The 18841-nt window shown below is 43.2% G+C and overlaps 1 protein-coding gene across 2 annotated transcripts; it reads left to right on the top strand.

Moving 5' to 3' along the window:
- Positions 1–4054: 4054 nt before the first annotated feature.
- Positions 4055–18342, top strand: rexo1 (REX1, RNA exonuclease 1 homolog). Of its 2 annotated transcripts, XM_080736256.1 has the most exons (16): positions 4055–4367; positions 5181–7474; positions 7673–7774; positions 8323–8542; positions 8775–8926; positions 9244–9381; positions 10036–10159; positions 10423–10548; positions 11527–11667; positions 12383–12496; positions 12629–12702; positions 13591–13701; positions 14349–14464; positions 15373–15511; positions 16672–16792; positions 17664–18342. In XM_080736256.1, the coding sequence occupies exons 1-16, from the start codon at positions 4175–4177 to the stop codon at positions 17750–17752; spliced, it is 4254 nt and encodes a 1417-aa protein (XP_080592382.1). In that variant the 5' UTR covers positions 4055–4174; the 3' UTR covers positions 17753–18342. The 2 variants fall into 2 exon arrangements, with proteins under 2 accessions (XP_080592382.1, XP_080592383.1); XM_080736257.1 differs by lacking the exon at positions 16672–16792.
- The last annotated feature ends 499 nt before the right edge of the window (positions 18343–18841 follow it).

Raw genomic sequence — 18841 nt, 5'->3', positions numbered from 1 at the left:
CTATTTCAGTAATCGCTCTGCTCCTGCACCAGAACAATGTTAAATTAGATCGGAAATATGCTCTGAAATAAAAAATGACTAGTAGCAAATAACAGAGGTCTTCCACGGGGGGTCCGGGACCCCTGGGGGGGTCCTCAGAGCTATTACAGGGGGCCTGCCAAATCTCGATGAGATCTTTTTTTTTTCTTTTTTTTTTTTACATTTGAAACTTTGAATGTTTTTATGTATCCTGGTTTTATGTATTGTACTTTGATGGTTTATTAGTATTCTCAGTATTATTTATAATGTTTTTTGTGTTAAAACAGTTATGGTTGACAGCTGTTACTGCAGGGATTGCAATAATGAAGGTATTGCAACTTTTCACTTTGGGTGCAGAACAACATTTCCATTTATTGCACTGCACTCACACTGACAACACATACACATACACACACACACACACACACACACACACACACACACACACACACACACACACACACACACACACACACACACACACACACACACATTTTAACCATTTATTTATGTCCACACAAAGGAGATGCATACAAGGACACAAATAGTATAGGTGCAGTAGAGTAACATTTACAAAATCATGGCATTATGTCTTCATGATACAATAGCAAGGCACTTGGTACTCTACGGGTATAAGTAACAGCGTCTCCGCCATATGTGGCGGCTGCCGATTATAGCGGAGACGGAACAATACTTTGCCAGCCTTTTTGCCTCTTTTTTAGGCACTCCAAGTTGTTGAAACCCTCTAACAACCAGCCTGTGGGTATGTCCTAGGCTGCCAAATATGAAAACAAATAGTCTGCACCTGTACCCCAGCTCTGAGATCGTATTTAGGAGAGGTTGGTATTTAATGACCTTGGTCATGAAAGCTTCCTCTAGGCTAGGGTCAAAGGTGCAGGCCATCTCCAATACAGACACTTCCCTGGACTCTTCATCAACCACAACAACATCTGGTGTATTAGCTGTCAAAGATGCAAACATTTCCAAGTTATCACAGAGATGAAACATGGATGGAATGACACGGGAATGTTTGTACACACACACACACACACACACACACACACACACACACACACACACACACACACACACACACACACACACACACACACACACACACACCTCTTTGTTATTGTCACCCCAAAACCCTCACCTTATCCTCTTATAGAGCCCATGGTTAATTACGCCCAAAGAGATTCACTACACTACAGTAATTTCAGACATGCAGGATATATTCGTCTTCATCATCATCTTCAATGTCCAACCTAATAGTGTTGACACAGTCTCCACCATAGCATAGAGTGAAAGGCAGGTTATTTGAGCAGCTGCACCGTCCCTTACAACCTGCTTTGCAGACACATTTGATGGGCTCAAGTACTGCCTTTGGAGCAGGGAGAGCAAGAAAACTGAAACCTGGAATATACCCTCCACTCTCTGAATTCCATCTATTTTCTTCGATTGGTGGAAGCACAGGGAAATTTGTCAGGTATGATTTATCCTGCATTGTGACGGAGTTGGCACGGAGGTAATGTGGTAGCAGTGCAGCACGAGTTGGAGGTAGCATCTCACCCTCCAAGTTATTTGACAGAAATAGTTCCCATCTGAGTAATCCCAGGGTTGTTGGACCTTTTGAACTGTAAACATGGCATGCAAAATGTTCGGACTGCAATGTTGATGGAAGCTCACAATTTATAAGCTCAGGAGGAATGGCCAATGACCTTGCCAAGGTCCTTGAAGCGGTTAGTGGCTTGGTCATCATCATCATCATCATCATCATCATCATCAAGTAGGCATTGACCCATGTCTTTTTGGTGATTCCAACAAATGTTCTTCCCCAGTCAACACCTGAAAAACGCAAAGGAACCCTTGACATTTGTAACATCAACTTGAACTCACTCGAATATATCAATTTCCTTTTTTTGTACCGGAGGCAAGGACTTGATAAGGAATCGGGGTATCAGCCTCTTCATGTGTTTGCACTTCCTCAAAATCATGTCCCTTGATGAAGGTATCGTATTATGATGCCTACTTCGTCATACCTGACAAATTGCTCTGAGCTTCCATCAATTGAAAAAATAGATGGAATTCAGAGAGTGGAGGGTATGTTCCAGTCAGGTTTCTTGCCATCCCTGCTGCAAAGGCAAAGCTCATCAAATGTGTTTGCAAAGCAGGTTACAAGGGACGGTGCAGCTGCTCAAACAATAACCTGCCTTGCACTCTCCTCCCTGCAAATGATATAGTGGAAACTGTCAACATTATTAGGGAGGACATGTATAGTAGTGAATTTCTTTGGGTACAATTGACCGTGAGCTCTTTAAGAGGATAGGGTGCGGGTTTTGGGGTGACGATAACAAAGAGGTGTGTGTGTTGTGTTGTCAGTGTTAGTGCAATGCAATAAATGGACATGTTAGACTGTGCGCCCAAAGTGAGAAGTTGCAATACCTTAATTCTTGCAATACCTGTGAACCTGTCTGTCTAACACACACATGTTATAAATAATACTGAGAATACTAATAAAAACAGTTTCAAATGTAAAAATATATATACATATAAAAAAAAGGAACTTCCCCATCAAGATTCGGCAGGCCTCCTGTAGTAACTCTGAGGACCCCCTAGGGGTCCGGGACCCCTGTGGAAGACCCCTGGGTATTTGCTACTACTCATTTTTGCTTTCAGAGCCCAGTTACAACAACTTTAATGCTTCAGTTATGATCTAATTTAACATTGCTCTGGAGCAGGAGCAAAGCGACTACTCAGATAAGCTCAGGGGTCTGTTTGGGGGGTCCCAGGTGAGGAAAGACCCCAACCAAAAGTCAGAAAAGTTATTCTGGCTGCTTTAAAAGAGTAATAAATGAACTCACGATGTTTTAAAACCTACAAAACAACTCTAATATTATGAAAATCGGACATTAACTGGCTGGCGTACTGTTCAGAGGCAGCCATCTTGGAAACATGGCAGCCATTTTGATTTTTCAGTGTCTAATGTGTTTTATCATAGGAACAACCCCTAAGGAGTACTTGTGAAAAGTTTTAGGTTTCTTTCCACTTGTGAAGTATTTTAGTGCAAAAATGCATTTACCTGCCCCGCTATGAGGACAGGTGTTAATGCTTTTCAGAAGTTGTGAGTGACATCATTTTGTAGTTGGCATTGGTCCGACATCTCATTTTTCCGACGTCCCATTAGTCCAATGCTGGTGAATGCTAACCTGATGAAATGATAACCTGCCGACGATGGTGAATGCTAACCTGGTGAATGTTAACCTGGTGAATGCTAAACCTAACCTCAGTAAAACTATGCCTAAACCTAACCCTAAAATTTAGGACTAATGAGATGTCAGACTTATGGGCAGTCTCCGAAACTGGACTCAGACAAAAAGTTTGGTGGTTGGAGACAGTATGGACAGACTTTTAGATGATTTTAATTTATTGTGTTTTATTGCTTTTTTAATTATCACAATAGTGATTGGTGGTATGTAAACCTAGGCTTTTTAGCGCAACATTTCAAAATCATATTCCCAATGTTTTTTTTTGTAATTAATGCAAGATCAATGTCTTCTATTTCAGCATGCATGCTAAGCAACTATCCAGGAAAGGTTGTAGTTGCTATTAGATATATAGGAACCAAATGGACCGTTTATGGGTCTGACTGTAACTCAGAGAGTTTGTACCATTTGTACACTCAGGGTTAAATAACGTTGATTAAATCTTGATTTTGCAAGGAGTCTCATGCCATTAGAAGGGAGTCCGTAGCCTGCATGTCAAACTGGGTGTCCTTGAAATTAAAATGGTTGGGAATCACTGCTAGAGCGAGCCGTAAAAATCTTCTCTTATGGGGGTCCCTGGCATATCTTTTCAAATGGGGTTCCGCGGGATAATAAGAGTCAATTTGGGGGTCCTTACTCCTCGACATCAAAAAGTTTGAGAAGCATTGAGGACGAGGTGTGGTTCCGTACTATTTGTAATGACGTAGTAGTGAACGCGACACGTGGGTGTTCTCGCGACAACTTCCTCTCCGACCATCCAACATGGCGCCGTAGAGACGTTGTTATTATTCCGCTGCTTGTACAAAGGCTTTCAATGTATTGTTTCCAGCGAACTGCGAACTCACATTAACCCGAACACCTGCCAGTGGGTATGGTAGAATTATCCGGAGATAATGCTGAGGTCCACCGGGTTCTTCCGAGGGATTGACTGCCCGTTTTTCAAGGAACAGAGCGACGACAAAGGCGACAGAGATGGCTGTAAGAGACCGTACTGTCACTTCAGACACAGCAGCCAACACAGACGGACGTCCCTTGCCACCGCGATCGATGGCAAAAAGCAGAGAGATCTTCAGTCCAAACACAAGGGTACTTGGCATTTAAATTCCTACAGCAGGGGTCTTCAACGTTTTCAGGCCAAGGACCCCCCCTTAGGCTTAGTTGAGAGAGAGAGGAAGCAGGGACCCCTACAACCTGTTAATAGATTACATATAGTTTCATTGTTTGACAGCACAATCATCAGTGTATTTTGGATTCATGTCAATTTGTTTTTTTTCAGATATTTAACCACTTGAACCGTCAATACTTAATAAACTTGACCTTTCACTCTGTGCTTACTGCTTAGTCTGCTCTTTTCTCCCTCTACACCAAACCTCTTTGCCGAAAATAGCCGATCTACAAGCTCACAAGTGTGAGCTTGTAGATGTGATTTTTTTCCCTCCAAGTGGTTAAGTTCTAGTGGTTAGGATATAAAAAATGAGAAAAAGGTTTCTATCACAAAGATTTGGAGTACCCTCTGTAGTAACTGAGGACCCCCTGTTGAATACCCTTGTCCTACAGGGATTACTTTGGATGTAGTAGCTAGGATGTAGTTAACATTTTTTTTAGCATACAGCTATCCGTGGTAATCATAGGCAGTTCTGGTTTTGTTTTGCGAAAGTCTGCATGTATTATGTTTTTCACAATGCATAGACAAGTAAAATCCTGGGTGAATGCAACCAAGAAATGGACCCATAGCTGTCATTTTGTACATTCTCAGAGTTACAATGGACAAAATTAGTGCAGAGGATGTTACTATGTGACTATGTTGGCTAACGGTATATCGAGGACCCGTGCGATCTGTGCGATCAACATTGTGATCTTTTGTTAAAGTGTTATGTGATGTATGTTTTGTGATTACAGAACAAGGGTATGACCCATACAACCCAGAGGTCACAGGGCATAAGGAGCAGCAGAATGGAGACTCGTCTGACTCGGGGGACTTCAGCGGTGCTTTGGAGCTGGTCAACCAGCAAATTGAAGCGGTCCGCACTCAGGTGGAACGTGAGAAGAGGAAGCTCTCACAGATCGGGGATGAAGAGTATGAGCCAAGCTCCTCCACCAGTTCGCCTGCGCCGGTGGAAACTGTTAAAAAAAGACCTTGTCCAGCAGCAGTGACGGCACACTTGGCCTATGACCCTGGGAGTTATCAAATGGCCACTGTGGACTATAATCCCACCCCTGGCTGCAGCAAATACACCTTGGATTCAGACAGCCTGGGGAACCATGCTAACTCTATGGAATATGTCCCCACCGCTGTGAAAAAGTCTACTCCTCAGACGTACTCACCCCAGCTCCCCTCTCCTCACACGCCTAAATACTCCAATCACAAATCCTCCTCTAAGTGTAAATACACCCTGGACAACTCCAAACCATCCACAGACATGGAGTATGATCCCCTTTCCAACTACTCTGCCACAATTGCTGGGAAGATTAAGAGGGATGAAACTGCACGGGCTGCTAAGATAGATATGGGCAAAGCGCATAAACTGTCAGGATCAGGGCAATTATCCACAGACGAGGAGTACGTGCCGACGACGGTGAAGAAGCCTCGGCAGCAGAGGGAGGAGAGTGCACAGTCTGCTAAGTTAGAGGTGGGCAAATCTGTTAAACTGTCAGGGTCCAGCCGATTATCAACAGATGATGAGTATGTGCCGACAGCAAAGAAGCCTCAGCAGCATAAAGATGAGAGTGCACAGGCTGTTAAGATAGAGGTGGGCAAAGTGCATAAAGTGTCAGGTTCGGGACGATTATCAACAGATGAGGAGTATGTGCCGACGACGGTGAAAAAGCCTCGGCAGCAGAGGGAGGAGAGTGCACAGGCTGCTAAGTTAGAGGTGGGCACATCTGTTAAACTGTCAGGGTCCAGCCGATTATCAACAGATGATGAGTATGTGCCGACAGCAAAGAAGCCTCAGCAGCAGAATACGGACATGCAAAAGTACACCTTTTCTGACTCTGAGGAGGAGAACTCCGGGACAGAATACCGACCCATTTCGCTTAGCAGCCTCCAACGAAAGAAAGGTAATGGTGGTTTAGTTGAAGATGCTGTTGGGGCAGGGAGGAAGGAGGTGACAGGAGGAGCTCTGAGCATGCACACACAGAGGAGTAAGGAGGAGTCCAAAGAGCACGGAGGGGTGACAGAAGAGTCGGACAGCTGGGATGATAGCCTGCAAAAAGATAAAGGGAAGGATGAGAATGAGAAGGTGGTTTCAAAATCTATCCACAAGAAAAGTAGCAAGTGTGAGAAGGCGCAGAAAGTAAAAAAGGACTTGGGTAAGACATCTAGCAGTAGTCATAGCGGTAACCATGGAAACTTCAGCAGCAGCAAGGACAAAGTGTCAACAAAAAAGCCAGGCTGTGAGTCTTTGAAGAAAGACGGAAACAGTCAGGAAAAGAAAGATGACGGAAAAAGCAAGGTCAAATCAAACGATAAAGTTCTGAGGGAAGGCAAGGAACAGAAGAGAAACGACTGCAAGGTAAAAAGTACAGAAAGGGTCAAAGGCGACTTGGGTAAGAGAGAGAAGGACAGGGAAAATGGAGGCGGGGAAAGCAAGAAACCCAAGTCATTGGACAAGGAAAAGGAATGCAGCAGGCAGAAGGACCTTCACAAGAACGGTAAACTGGATGGCAGCAGGAGTGAAAAGGACACCAAGAAAAGCAGTAAGAGTGTTTCCAGCAGCAGCAGTAAGAACAGGTCTAACAGCAATATGAGGAACGTTAAAGGAAGCTCTGTGAGTATTAAAGACAAGGTAAAGAAGAGCAGCAGCTCCTCAGATCGGAACATTTCAGTCAAGAAGAAGCGGCGAGTGGAAAGTCTGAGCCATGCTGACCTTTTCGGCGACGAGAGTCCAGACGAGATGGAGCCCGCGGATGAGGACGGCGGCGACAAGGAAGTTGTGGCAAGGACATTGGACAGCACTTTAAAGAGGGGAGGAGGTCTGAACAAGAGAAAAGCCTCAGAGATCACAGTCTCCTCCTCTGAGGACGAGGGTGACTGTGACGCAGAAGAGGTCATCGACTACGGAGAAGTGGACTTCTCAACCCCCATGGCGGATATAGACTTTGATGACTCAGATCCCATGGAGGAGTGCCTGCGGATCTTCAACGAGTCCAAGGACGTGAAGAAGGAGGACAAGGGGAGACAAAACAAACAGGTAGACAACCTATTGCTGCACAATTTCAACTACTGTGTTTTTTTTATCCACCTTCTGTAAGTGTGCCATCCTTGTGCCAGTTTTAACCGCCTAGATTCTGATTAATGTATTAATTAATATGAAATAAAGCATGATTATTTCTAGAATGACAATTGTTGGTGTTTGGAATCATGTTAGTGTGTTGTTCTGTCATTTCAGCCCTCTAGAGATTCAGAGGATGAGGAAGGCATTGAGAGCACTTTAACCACTCTCGTCCCTGGTCAGAAGAAGAGGGTGTCCCATTTTGGTGTAAAAGGAAATGTGAGTTTGACATCTTAACATCATCCTGGATTAGGATATATAAAAGTGGCCATACTATTCCTCCTTCATTGAAGGGCAGTAATGTAACTGTATATTGTGATATTTGTGCTGTTAAATGCATAACTGAGTCAGGATAAGCAATACACAGAAGTCTTGGAAAACAAAGAAAAGGTAGTATCATGAGAGAGTATCATCCCTTACCTTATTGGACTGCAGATGGTTTCATCTACAGTGTCTCTCACATAGTATAAAATACACGGGAGTCACTTCCCATAGGTCTTACGACCTTCACAACACTACCTTCTCTGTACCTAGACATCCTATGAACTTCACAACAATACTACGTTCCCAGTGCAGAGAATCGTAGACAGAAATGCAAGGCATCAAAGAACATATATTAAAAATGATGAATGATTAGCATAGCATCATTTATGGCGTCTTACTGGTATAAATAGGACTATGTAGGTCTTGTAGAACAGTAATTATCCGCTTGTTATTTGTGTGGTAATTTGGTCTGGAGTAGAGTGTAATGGTTTCTATCTTGTCAGACTGAGGCAACCCCCAAGGCATCGGTGCGACCGTACAAGAGACCCTCAGCTCAGCAAATGTGCTACCAGCGGATGCAGATAGCCCAGCAGCAGGCTGCCCAGCTCGCTGCTGCTGTCAAGAGCGCTTCAGCCTCCCTGAGCCCCAGCCCTGGATGCTCTGGAGAGAGAAAGAGAATAGCACACCGTCCCAACCCACTGTCTGGGTCCTCAACCAAATATGGTATGAAAACACCATCTCCAACTTTTATTTCCAACTCAGAATCCTTTTTTAATTGTCTTTGGGGTTTCACTTTTAATTCGAGATTCAAATAGTTCTTTACTTGTACTTGCTACCTCCAACTAATGTTAATGCCTAGCCATCTCAGAACCTTCCCTGTGTGGATCAGTACTTGTACAAAGTCATCATGTTGATTGAAGTAAGAAGTTTGTGTGTGTTTAACTCGGTTCTGCAGATGCCAAGCCGGCTTCCAGTCGAGTGTTGTTATCCCCCAGCACGAACCTCACAGCACAACTGTCTGTCAAGACCCACACCTTCAGTGGTATCCTGTCCAAGACCACCTCCACCCTTGCTCAGAAGAGGGTAGCACACACACCCACCATGAAGGTACTAGCATACTAGCACAGCTTTTTACCGTGTCTCATCACTCAAACACATGCCATCATACCTTCCTTATTATTTCATCTTCATTACCAATGGTCATTTGTGTTTTCATGTTTTTGGCTTCTGATATTCATTATTCTTGCGTTGCATTTTCTATGCACTGGGCTGTATTTGTCTAGTCTTGATAATGGTGATCCACATAGGCAACTAACTAACTAACGTTAATGCTTTATATACTGTATATAAATAAATAACCTTTTTATAAATGTCTAATATTTAAAATAAATACAAATTTCTTTCTCTTTCTTTCCACGCCCCAGAGCTCTTCAATGAAGCGTCCTGTCATCCCTACTGAGTTTGGGGCTAAGGTGCCGACCAACGTCCGCCAGCGTTACCTGAACACCTTCATTGATGAATGTGTCAAGTTCTGCCCGTCAGAGGATGCCGCCTTTCAGATGGTATGGAGAAACACTACTCTGCGCCCCTTTCTGTAAAGTGTGACACGATTGCAATGGTATAATTACAGGTGGTCCTTGGAAATGTTTTAAATTAATATAAACAAATTAAGTATTGTTAAACGTATAATTATTTTTTAAATAATAGAATGATTTTGAACTTTTGTGATTTTGTGTTTGAAAAAGGCTTGAAAAGAAACGACGATTACTGGGGCCTTGATATACTTAGTTCCACACAGTTTGGTTTATTTGAAAAGTCATAACACAAATTAAAACAATTTGAGGATATGATATGACACAATAAAGTCCAGGTCTAATTTCCATTGTGGACCTTATACACCTAACTAATACATATTATAACATAAATACATTTACACTATTCTAAAAACCAACTGCCCTTACTAAAACATTGAAGAGAAAGAGAACCCATAAAAATATTGAATGAATTAAATGATTGTGTTATGCCTAGGTAGTAGGTCCAGAGCTAAAAAAAAAAGGTTGAGAGCCACTGTTCTAAACTGACACTACACTAATTATGCCCAAAATGTAGAACAGTTGAGACAACATGTGCACAGCCTCAGGGATTTATCATTAAGCTCTTCCATGAAAAACGTCAACTCTACTGTCATCGTGACATGGCCTCGCCTTTTGTTTCAGGCTCTGGATGAGGAGAAGATTGTGTACGATCGCAGCAACAGCAAGAACATCTACCTCAACGTAGCTGTTAACACCCTGAAGAAGCTTCGCGGCAAGAGCAACTCGGCTCCCTCACCTGGGACCAGTATGTCAGCTCAGTTTTCATCCATTCAGCAATAAATCAAGACACTGCACATTACAGAGTCAATATGTACATGTCGGCTGTATGTCATGCCGTGTGAACAGGCATACATGCAGGGTTGTGTACCAAATGAATGTAATTGGCATAAGCTAAACAAAACGTCACAGTAAGTATTGTGTTTGACTGTGTGTTGTGTTGTGTACAAAGTACGTGTGCAGAACTCACAACATTTGTATTATTTGCGGTCATATCGTTCTCCTTTTCAGAGGCCCCAGCAGTCACAGTCAACAGGAAGGCTCAGTCTCATGAGGAAGTGCTTGGGGGCCGTCTGGCTGCTAAGACCAGCTTCACCATCAACAGGATGGGCAAGCAGCAGGAGGAGAAACTCACTGGTGAGGAGCAGGGATATGTGGGGCTTCCTTTGGCCATGGTCACACATGGCCCCTAGCACCCCTAAGGGTGTGTGAATTTGACTGTTGATACTTTGTGCTTGAATTCGCTTCTGCAGGGGTATTTTTACACTTGCTGTGTTTTTTTTTCTTCTGTTGTTCATTGTGCCCTTTCCGCACTGGTTCCAACTTAAGTGTCACGTTGCAATATAACTCCATATATGCTTATCCATGCTGCTTTTTTCCATCTACACTGTAAAAAAGGTTTCAGAGCATAAATAAAAGGCACAGAGACCTGCAGGTCTGTCTGTCAGCGAGATCTGTTACAGCAACCACCTTCAAGAGACTAAGCACCACAGATCCCATTGACTCTGCTTGTTCATACAGCCAAAGTCATCTCGGTTTAATTCCTCCTTCCATCACAGCGGGTCTTGACTCCGGTTTAAACAACCAGCCTAATATTTTGTATTTTATAAACACCAAATCCTTTCACAGAAAATGGCGTATATACAAGCTCGCGCTGTGATGCAGCTTGTAGACATGCTATTTCTGCAGGATGTAAAGTCAACAAGACAGTCCACAGACAGTGTAGTAGAGTATATAGCACTATATTAAACGTAGGTTATCACAGCAAGAGCAGGCAGAGAGAGGGCTGTTTTAATGAAGAAATTCAGTATCCTATCCTTGTGACCAAGCACAGAGGAGGAGTTCTTATTTTGTTTACTGCAAACTGCGAGGCCCTGTGCCCTGCAGCCACCAGTGCTTCACACTATACTTGTTTTTTCATTATATAAATAAGGTCAACATGGTGGGCTGATGGCTAGAGGGACTCCCCCAACTACAGGAACAATGACTTAGTTCCCAACTGTTGTGAATCTGCGTAGTGTTACCAAGTAACATTCCTCCTTGTATTTCTGTATACTCCATGTTATAATAAAGGTATTGAGGACGTGTTTTGTCATGTGCTCTCTCTTTGTACAGAATTGGTGTTGTACAGGAAACTGAAAGATTACTTGATGACAGAGGAGCAACTCCAGGAGCATGGCTACCCGAGATCAAACCCAGATGCACCCGGGCGGGCTGTGATCTACAATCTACCGGAGAAAAAGGCCCCTACAGACCGTGAGTGACCATGTTTCAGCAGTGTTCATATCCTATATTAAAATAGGCTAATGGGAGGGCGGGCACCGCAGGTACATCACTCAGACATGACCATAAACAAACCTGATACACCCATATATAGGCATGTCACTATAACTCAGACATAACCATAAACAAACAAACCCGATACGCCCATATATGGGCCTATAATAAACGTTATAAACGTTATTTGTACAGCATATATGGAGATCTGGTTGTCCAGACAGACACTGACCCGACAGCCATGCCCATATATGGTCTATGGGACAGACCGACTTCAAACACAGTGTGCGGAGTGCGTGGCCACCGTCGAGTAGTTTGGATATGCTGTTGTCCAGAACCGCCGTTCTGAGTCCGAACGATATGTCGATACATAGGCGTGTATAGATATCCAGTTGTCCAGAACCGCCAATCCAACCGATATACCCATATTTGGCCATATACTTATGACATCAGGGATCTCCATATATGGGCACAGAAGGGACACCCAGACAGGTACAACGGTTTCTCTGACAAAGCCCCCGACGCCATGACTTGGCGGCATAGCACCCGAACTCTCTGAATTCTAGTTATTATTAATCGTTTTTGACTAAAGCTATCCATATATTCATTCATTCAACTGTTGTACATATTGATTTTATTTTTTATTTCTTTTTTTGTCTAATTCTTTCCCCTCTACTTTATGATATGTATCTAGCATTCGTAAAGATATGCTGTCGATGTGGGACAGAATACAGGATCAACGCTAATGGTAACTGTGTGCGCAAGGAGGAGTGTAATCTTCACTGGGGACGCCTACGGAGACACAAAGGTTTGCTTGTACATGTTATTGCCAATACTTCACATTAATGTATTGTTGTTTAATCAAATCTGAATTGTCTCTACTCTGTCTCTCTTAACTACTGTTGTGCTCTGCTATCTCGCTCTCTCTGTCTGTTTACAGTGTCTGGAGGCTGGGAGACGAGCTACAGTTGCTGCTCTGGGGCGGTAGGCTCTCAAGGTTGCCAGGTGGCCAAGGTAACAATGTTTAATTTATAATATCAGTATCATTCTTTGTTGTCTATCAAGAAATCAGACACGCAAATGAATATTGATACTTTTATCAGTTTTGTTTGAGATTATTTAGGAGTACCTGATATTGTTTGGTGGATTGTTAGAAATGCAGCTCTGTTGTGTAACAGTGGTAGTAATATTCCTTTTACACTATTGCCATTGGGGCTAGCTAATATATTTTTAAAGATTTGTTTTTGGGCTTTAATGCCTTTATTGATAGGATGGTAGACTGACAGGAAGAACATATTAGATCTTCAGCAGGTGCATTGGACCACTAGGGGGCAATATATTGCCATTGTATTTCACTGTCCAACATTGGCACAGTGAAAAGTAGAAGAGTAGATGTAGACTCCAGCAGTGTTCATTTTGACAGCAAAAGTCTTGAGTCTTTTGAACAACACATCATTTAGTTTTAGTCCTGTTCTAGTCATCTAAAATTGTCTTATGCTGCATTCACACTGAGAGAAGCCAAGCTAATTGTTGGCTTGGTAATTCATTGTAATCTCTATGCAAACCAGCTTTAAAAATGTCCACGCTTTTTTTTCCCAGCTTGGAAATTTTAAAGCTGGTTTGCATAGAGATTACATTGAATTACCAAGCCAACCATTAGCTTGGCTTTTCGATATGTGAACGAGGCATTAGTCTAGTTTTAGTCGTCTAAATATAAAAATCTTAGTCTTAGTCAACAAAATTAACACAGAACTCCAGAGGGAGATGTTCCTATTTTTCTGACCATTATCCTTCTTTGAAAGAGACACAGACTGCTTTCTCTTTTCTTAAGATTTCCCTTCATTTGGTGAAGTCGGAGTCACATCCCTGTTGTGTGATTTGTAACTTGTTGTGTTTCCACAGCAACATGTGCAGGACGGGCGTAAAGAGTCATTGGATGGCTACGTGACGACTTTCAGTAAAGATCTGCCTGCAGATGGTAACGGAGGCGTGTACGCTCTGGACTGTGAGATGGTGAGGGACAGGTGTCCTCAAACTACAAACACAAATGTTTCCATCTCAGAAAATGTCCACAGTTAAAAATGTATTTAAATCAGGGGTCTTCAACGTTTTCAGGCCAAGGACCCCTTAGTTGAGAGAGAGATGAAGCAGGGACCCCCACAACCTTATCATAGATTCCATTTAGTTTCATTGTTTGACAGCACAATCAGTGTATTTTGGATTCATGTAAATTTGTGTTTTCAGATATTTAACCACTTGAACCGTCAATACTTAATAAACTTGACCTTTCACTCTGTACTTAGTCTGCTCTTTTTCCCCTCTTCACCAAAGCTCTTTGCCGAAAATAGCCGATCTACAAGCTCACAACGCCTCGCAGAAAGTTCTCAGAATATGGAAGCTAGGGTTCAAGTGGTTATTATAAAAAAGGAGGAAAAAAAGTTTCTATCACTCAAAGATTTGGAGGACCCCCTGTAGTAACTCTGAGGACCCCCTAGGGGTCCCAGACCCCCTGTTAAAGACCCCTGATTTAAATGTAAACTGCCTATAGATGGAGACACTCCCTCCCTTGACATTTCAACCTCCTCTATTCACTCTGTCCTTGTGGAACAGTGCTATACGAAGCATTAACCTCCTCTATTCACTCTGTCCTTGTGGAACAGTGCTATACGAAGCAGGGACTGGACCTGACCAGGGTGACAGTCATCAATTCTGAGCTCAAAGTAATCTACGACACGTTTGTGAAACCTGAAAGCAAAGTGGTCGACTACAACACACGGTGAGACTTCACTCTAATCGTTTTCTGCAACTTGATATGGTGGCACCACATCATACGCAGATTACGCATGCACTCTCGCTCTCTCACTCTCTCTCTCTCTCTCACACACACACACACACACACACACACTCTTTGTCTTACAAACCCATGTCACTCATCACTTCCTTTCTCTCTCAGTCGTCCACTGTGTACTGTCTCACAGATAGAATTTCCCCCCAAAACAACTACTAAAAGTGGTGAAAATCCATGTATAAACAAGCGTGAAACGCCTCCAACTTCTCTGATGATGGCCTTCACCAAAACTACACTTTAAACGCTGACATTTTGGACCCTTTCAATCTGCTTCAGAACCGACAATGTTTGGATGAGAAGATCAAAACCGTTAAAAGTGTAGGGAGTTTTGCAGTACAGTGTGTGCAAGTCTTTCTGTATTTTGTTAATGTAAGATATTAATGGAGAGAGTATCATGCTTGTTTGCACATGGATCACAAGTTGGAATGCCTTCAAATAACAAAAGTCTTCGATTCCCGCCGGGGGAAGCTGTGGGCGCTGGGGGCGTGTTCCTCCACCCGCGTCATCAGCACCCACACCCTAGGTGGGGTTGGCGATAGGGCCTTTCTGTGGTGAGTTTGCATGTTCTCCCCGTGTCTCCTTGGGCATAGGCCCTCACACAAAAACATGCAGTAGTCCTGGTTTCTATACTACCTCCCCCTAGCCAGCCGGGTGCTCCCCAATGTCCCCTGGCGCGGCAGGGGGAGAGCGGAAACCAGGACTACAGGTTAGGTAGTCACCGGGTGAGAAAAATGGGTTACAAAAACCGTGGGATAAAAAACATTACATTTTTTTTTTAAAAGAACAAAAGTCCTAGATAATGTTCCAAGCACACTATGTCTGTATCTACTGAGCAGGTTTTCCGGAGTAACGGAGGAGGACTTGGAGAATGCTACCATCACGCTAAGAGATGTTCAGGCAGTCCTACTCAGCATGTTCAGCGCAGAGTCCATCCTTGTAGGACACAGTCTGGAGAGTGACCTTCTTGCTCTTAAGGTACTCTCACTCAGTAGATCTCAACCTGCAACCCAAATGCCCTCCATGGGTATTTGTGATGATGACTGCTGGTTTGTTACTACTTTGTATTGTTCAGGGGGAAAGAATACTAATGAAATAAACCATTAATTCATTATGTGAAGTTGTCAAAAGAAATGACAGTTAACATGCTTTGGCTATCAAATTCCACCATTCTGTACATGCTGTACAGGTTAGTATGTGGACATTCAAGTACTAGATATAATCTCTTGTTGTTGGTCAATATAGCAATGTATGATCCTGCTCCTAAACTACAGATGTACTGTACCAAAGTATTATACTAAACTACAGATACAGTATTGGCCTTATTCTTGTAGACCCACAAATGATAAGAGTCTGTAAATATTTATTTTAGTCTGGTGTCCAAATAGTCTTGCGTGGCCAGACTGTTGCCTCACACAATTTGCAAATGCTTCCATCATACAGTCTGGAATGTATCCTAATATAAATAAAATCAGGGGTGTAGTAGAGGGGGGGGGGGGGGGGGGGGGGAACGGCTTTCCGTCACCTCTAAAATTATATTTGCTCTGGTCAAACCCCGTTCAGCAATTAATTAATTCTGTCTCAGTTTACTTTTTGTGGCCTTGTAAAATAAAGCCAGCAGAAAAAACTTGCTACATTCTGTCTTACCGTTAGTAGAGTTGCTGCTTAATTCCATACATTAATTGCATTTATTAGATACATTGTAAACACAACCACGGAAAATGTTTTATCATCTGCCTGTTTTTATAGTGTGTGCCACTGTGTGTGTGACTGTGTGTCCATGCGTGTTGCGCACACGCATGTGAATGCGCGTGCATGTGCGCACACACATGCATTGAGGCATCCCCCCACTTCTAAAAGTAGCACTACAACACTAAGCATATGTATCGCTGCTTATCAGAAATGACATTTTAAAATATATTTTCGTGAACAGAAATGCCAGCTTCTGTTACTTGGATTTCGGGAGGTGTAGTTCCAGACTCTATATGACATTCGGATATTGTGGAATAGTTGTCAACTTGTCAGGCTACACGAGGCTAGTGTCCAAAGTGACAGACAGATAAAGTTTCTACTGTAATGTTGATCATGGGCTGAAACCTTGAGACCAAACCTCTCTTCTTCCTGCCATGCTATTCCAGCTTATCCACAGTGTGGTAGTGGACACCTCTATCGTGTTTCCTCACCGCCTTGGCTTGCCCTACAAGCGTGCCTTGAGGAACCTCATGGCCGACCACCTTAAGCGGATCATCCAGGACAATGGTAAGCAGCTCAAGCAAACCATGAAGATTCTTGGGAAATCTACATGTCTTTACTGGAACACCTTTTTACTGCGTGGCTTTGCAGTCTAGCCATCTATAAGATCACTTTACAATTACAATGTGCATTACATTCACCCATCCACACACACATGTTCACACCGATGGTAGATGAAACCATGCAAGGCACCAACATGTTTATCGAGAGCAGTTGGGTCCTGCTCAAGGATAATTATTAAACACTAACCCAGGGGGAGCTGTGAATCCAACCGGGAACCTTCATTTCCCAAGCGGTCGCTCTACCTTCTGAGCCACTGCGTGGAGAGTCAGCACTTTTATTAACACATATGGTGCCAACCCGAGTTTCCCGAGTTTGTAATAGGCCTTGCCAAGCCAGTTTCCAGAGTTGGAGTACTCTCCCTACTTTCTACTTCCAGTTTCGGCATGATCGCGCTCGCGAAATGCATGTTTGACTCCCAGAACAGACCATGGCAGCTCCCATGGCAGCCATGTTTGTTTACATTTGAAGAAAACACTATAGCCTATATCTTTTGAATGCCTGAACGGATTTCCAAGCGGATTCTTTTATTTGAAAGCTGTGAATGGTGTGCACACGTGTGGTGCATCATCCGTGCATTATCCGTGCATGACCCGTGCACATTAAAAGGTAAGATTCTGGCAATGCAAGACATTGAAGATTGTAATGCTTAGCAACAAATGTGTTAATCAGCATGTAACTCAATTTCTATTAACGTAGCTATATGGCTGTAAATGTGGAATACAAAGCCTGGGAGGGACCCTAAACAAACCCATGACACTCATTGGAGACTGAGTTATTTCAATAAAGGTTGATTTAGTATCGTGTGTGTTTCCAGTGGAGGGCCACGACTCCAGTGAAGACGCTGCAGCCTGCATGGAACTCATGGTTTGGAAGCTCAAGGAGGACGCAAAGGTCAAGAGATGACCTCTGACCCTCCACTCTTCTCCCCTCATAACTTCCTTCCTTCATGTGGAGCTGACGCCACTCTCACAGACTGAAGACACTGCAGCGGAGCGCTGCCTGGTGGCCTGAATGAGCCACCGGGTCCAGTACTGGAGCTTCATTATGGTGTTACTCATTGTCAAGAAAGACATAGGGTGGGAAGTGCGGGTAAAGGAGCAATGGTTCGACCCCTTAAGCCTGAGTTATACTTAGTTGTGTGCGGGGGTCACCCACTGAAAACAGCAGATCTAAAAGCTCACAATGCGTCGAGTGACTTCTTCGCAAAGCCAGATATAACTTGGGTTTTGGTATTCTACCAGTGAAAAAGCAGATTCTGATTGGTGGTGTTGAAAGGTGTTGCCTACCTATTCGTCAAGGGCACCGCAGTGCAAGCCCCTTTCACTACAGAGCATCTGAGGCAAATAATGATAATTTTCTCATTTCGGTTCAACACTGTAAAATCCTGAGTGTTCAATTTCGCTCAGGATTTTTCCAGTGAACTATGTTATCTTATTTCTGTGTTCTTCTGTCAATAGTTTTTCTTCTGGTTGAATCTGGTCTATTCTTTTAAGGTCTCGTCAAGGATTCACAAATAAAACCTTTCTATAGAAGTGCTAGAGTATGTAAAATGCCAGGGCATTGTCTGTTGAATTATGGCGATTAATATGCTATTGCTGCCGAGCCTTATGCTCAGCCCAACTTGCACTATGGAAAGGCCCCTGTGCTGCAGAGGGCCAATGTCTTGGAGTACCTCATCTGTGTAACAATGCATACTCCTGTAGTCACAAGTGACTTGTTCTTGAGTAAATGATTGCATTAATGTCATAGAGGCTACGGAACGCAGAACGTTGCTACCTAAATGCACTTGTTTTTTCCCCCACCCTTTTTTTGTATACTCACATCAGGTTTAATGTGATTCTTATCTAGGTCATTTTCTTGGCTCTCAAATATGAGTAATTCTATAATACTTGATCAAAAGTAATGGCCCCCATCCCCAGGCAGATTTTTTGAATTAATGTCTCTGCTACTACCAGTTTGGTATATTTGATAGAATATATTCTCCATATTAAA

The sequence above is a fragment of the Nannobrachium achirus genome (genome assembly GCF_963921795.1).
Source record: "Nannobrachium achirus genome assembly, chromosome: 1".
Classification (NCBI taxonomy): Eukaryota; Metazoa; Chordata; class Actinopteri; order Myctophiformes; family Myctophidae; genus Nannobrachium; species Nannobrachium achirus.
This window is presented reverse-complemented; position numbering and strand designations above follow the sequence as displayed.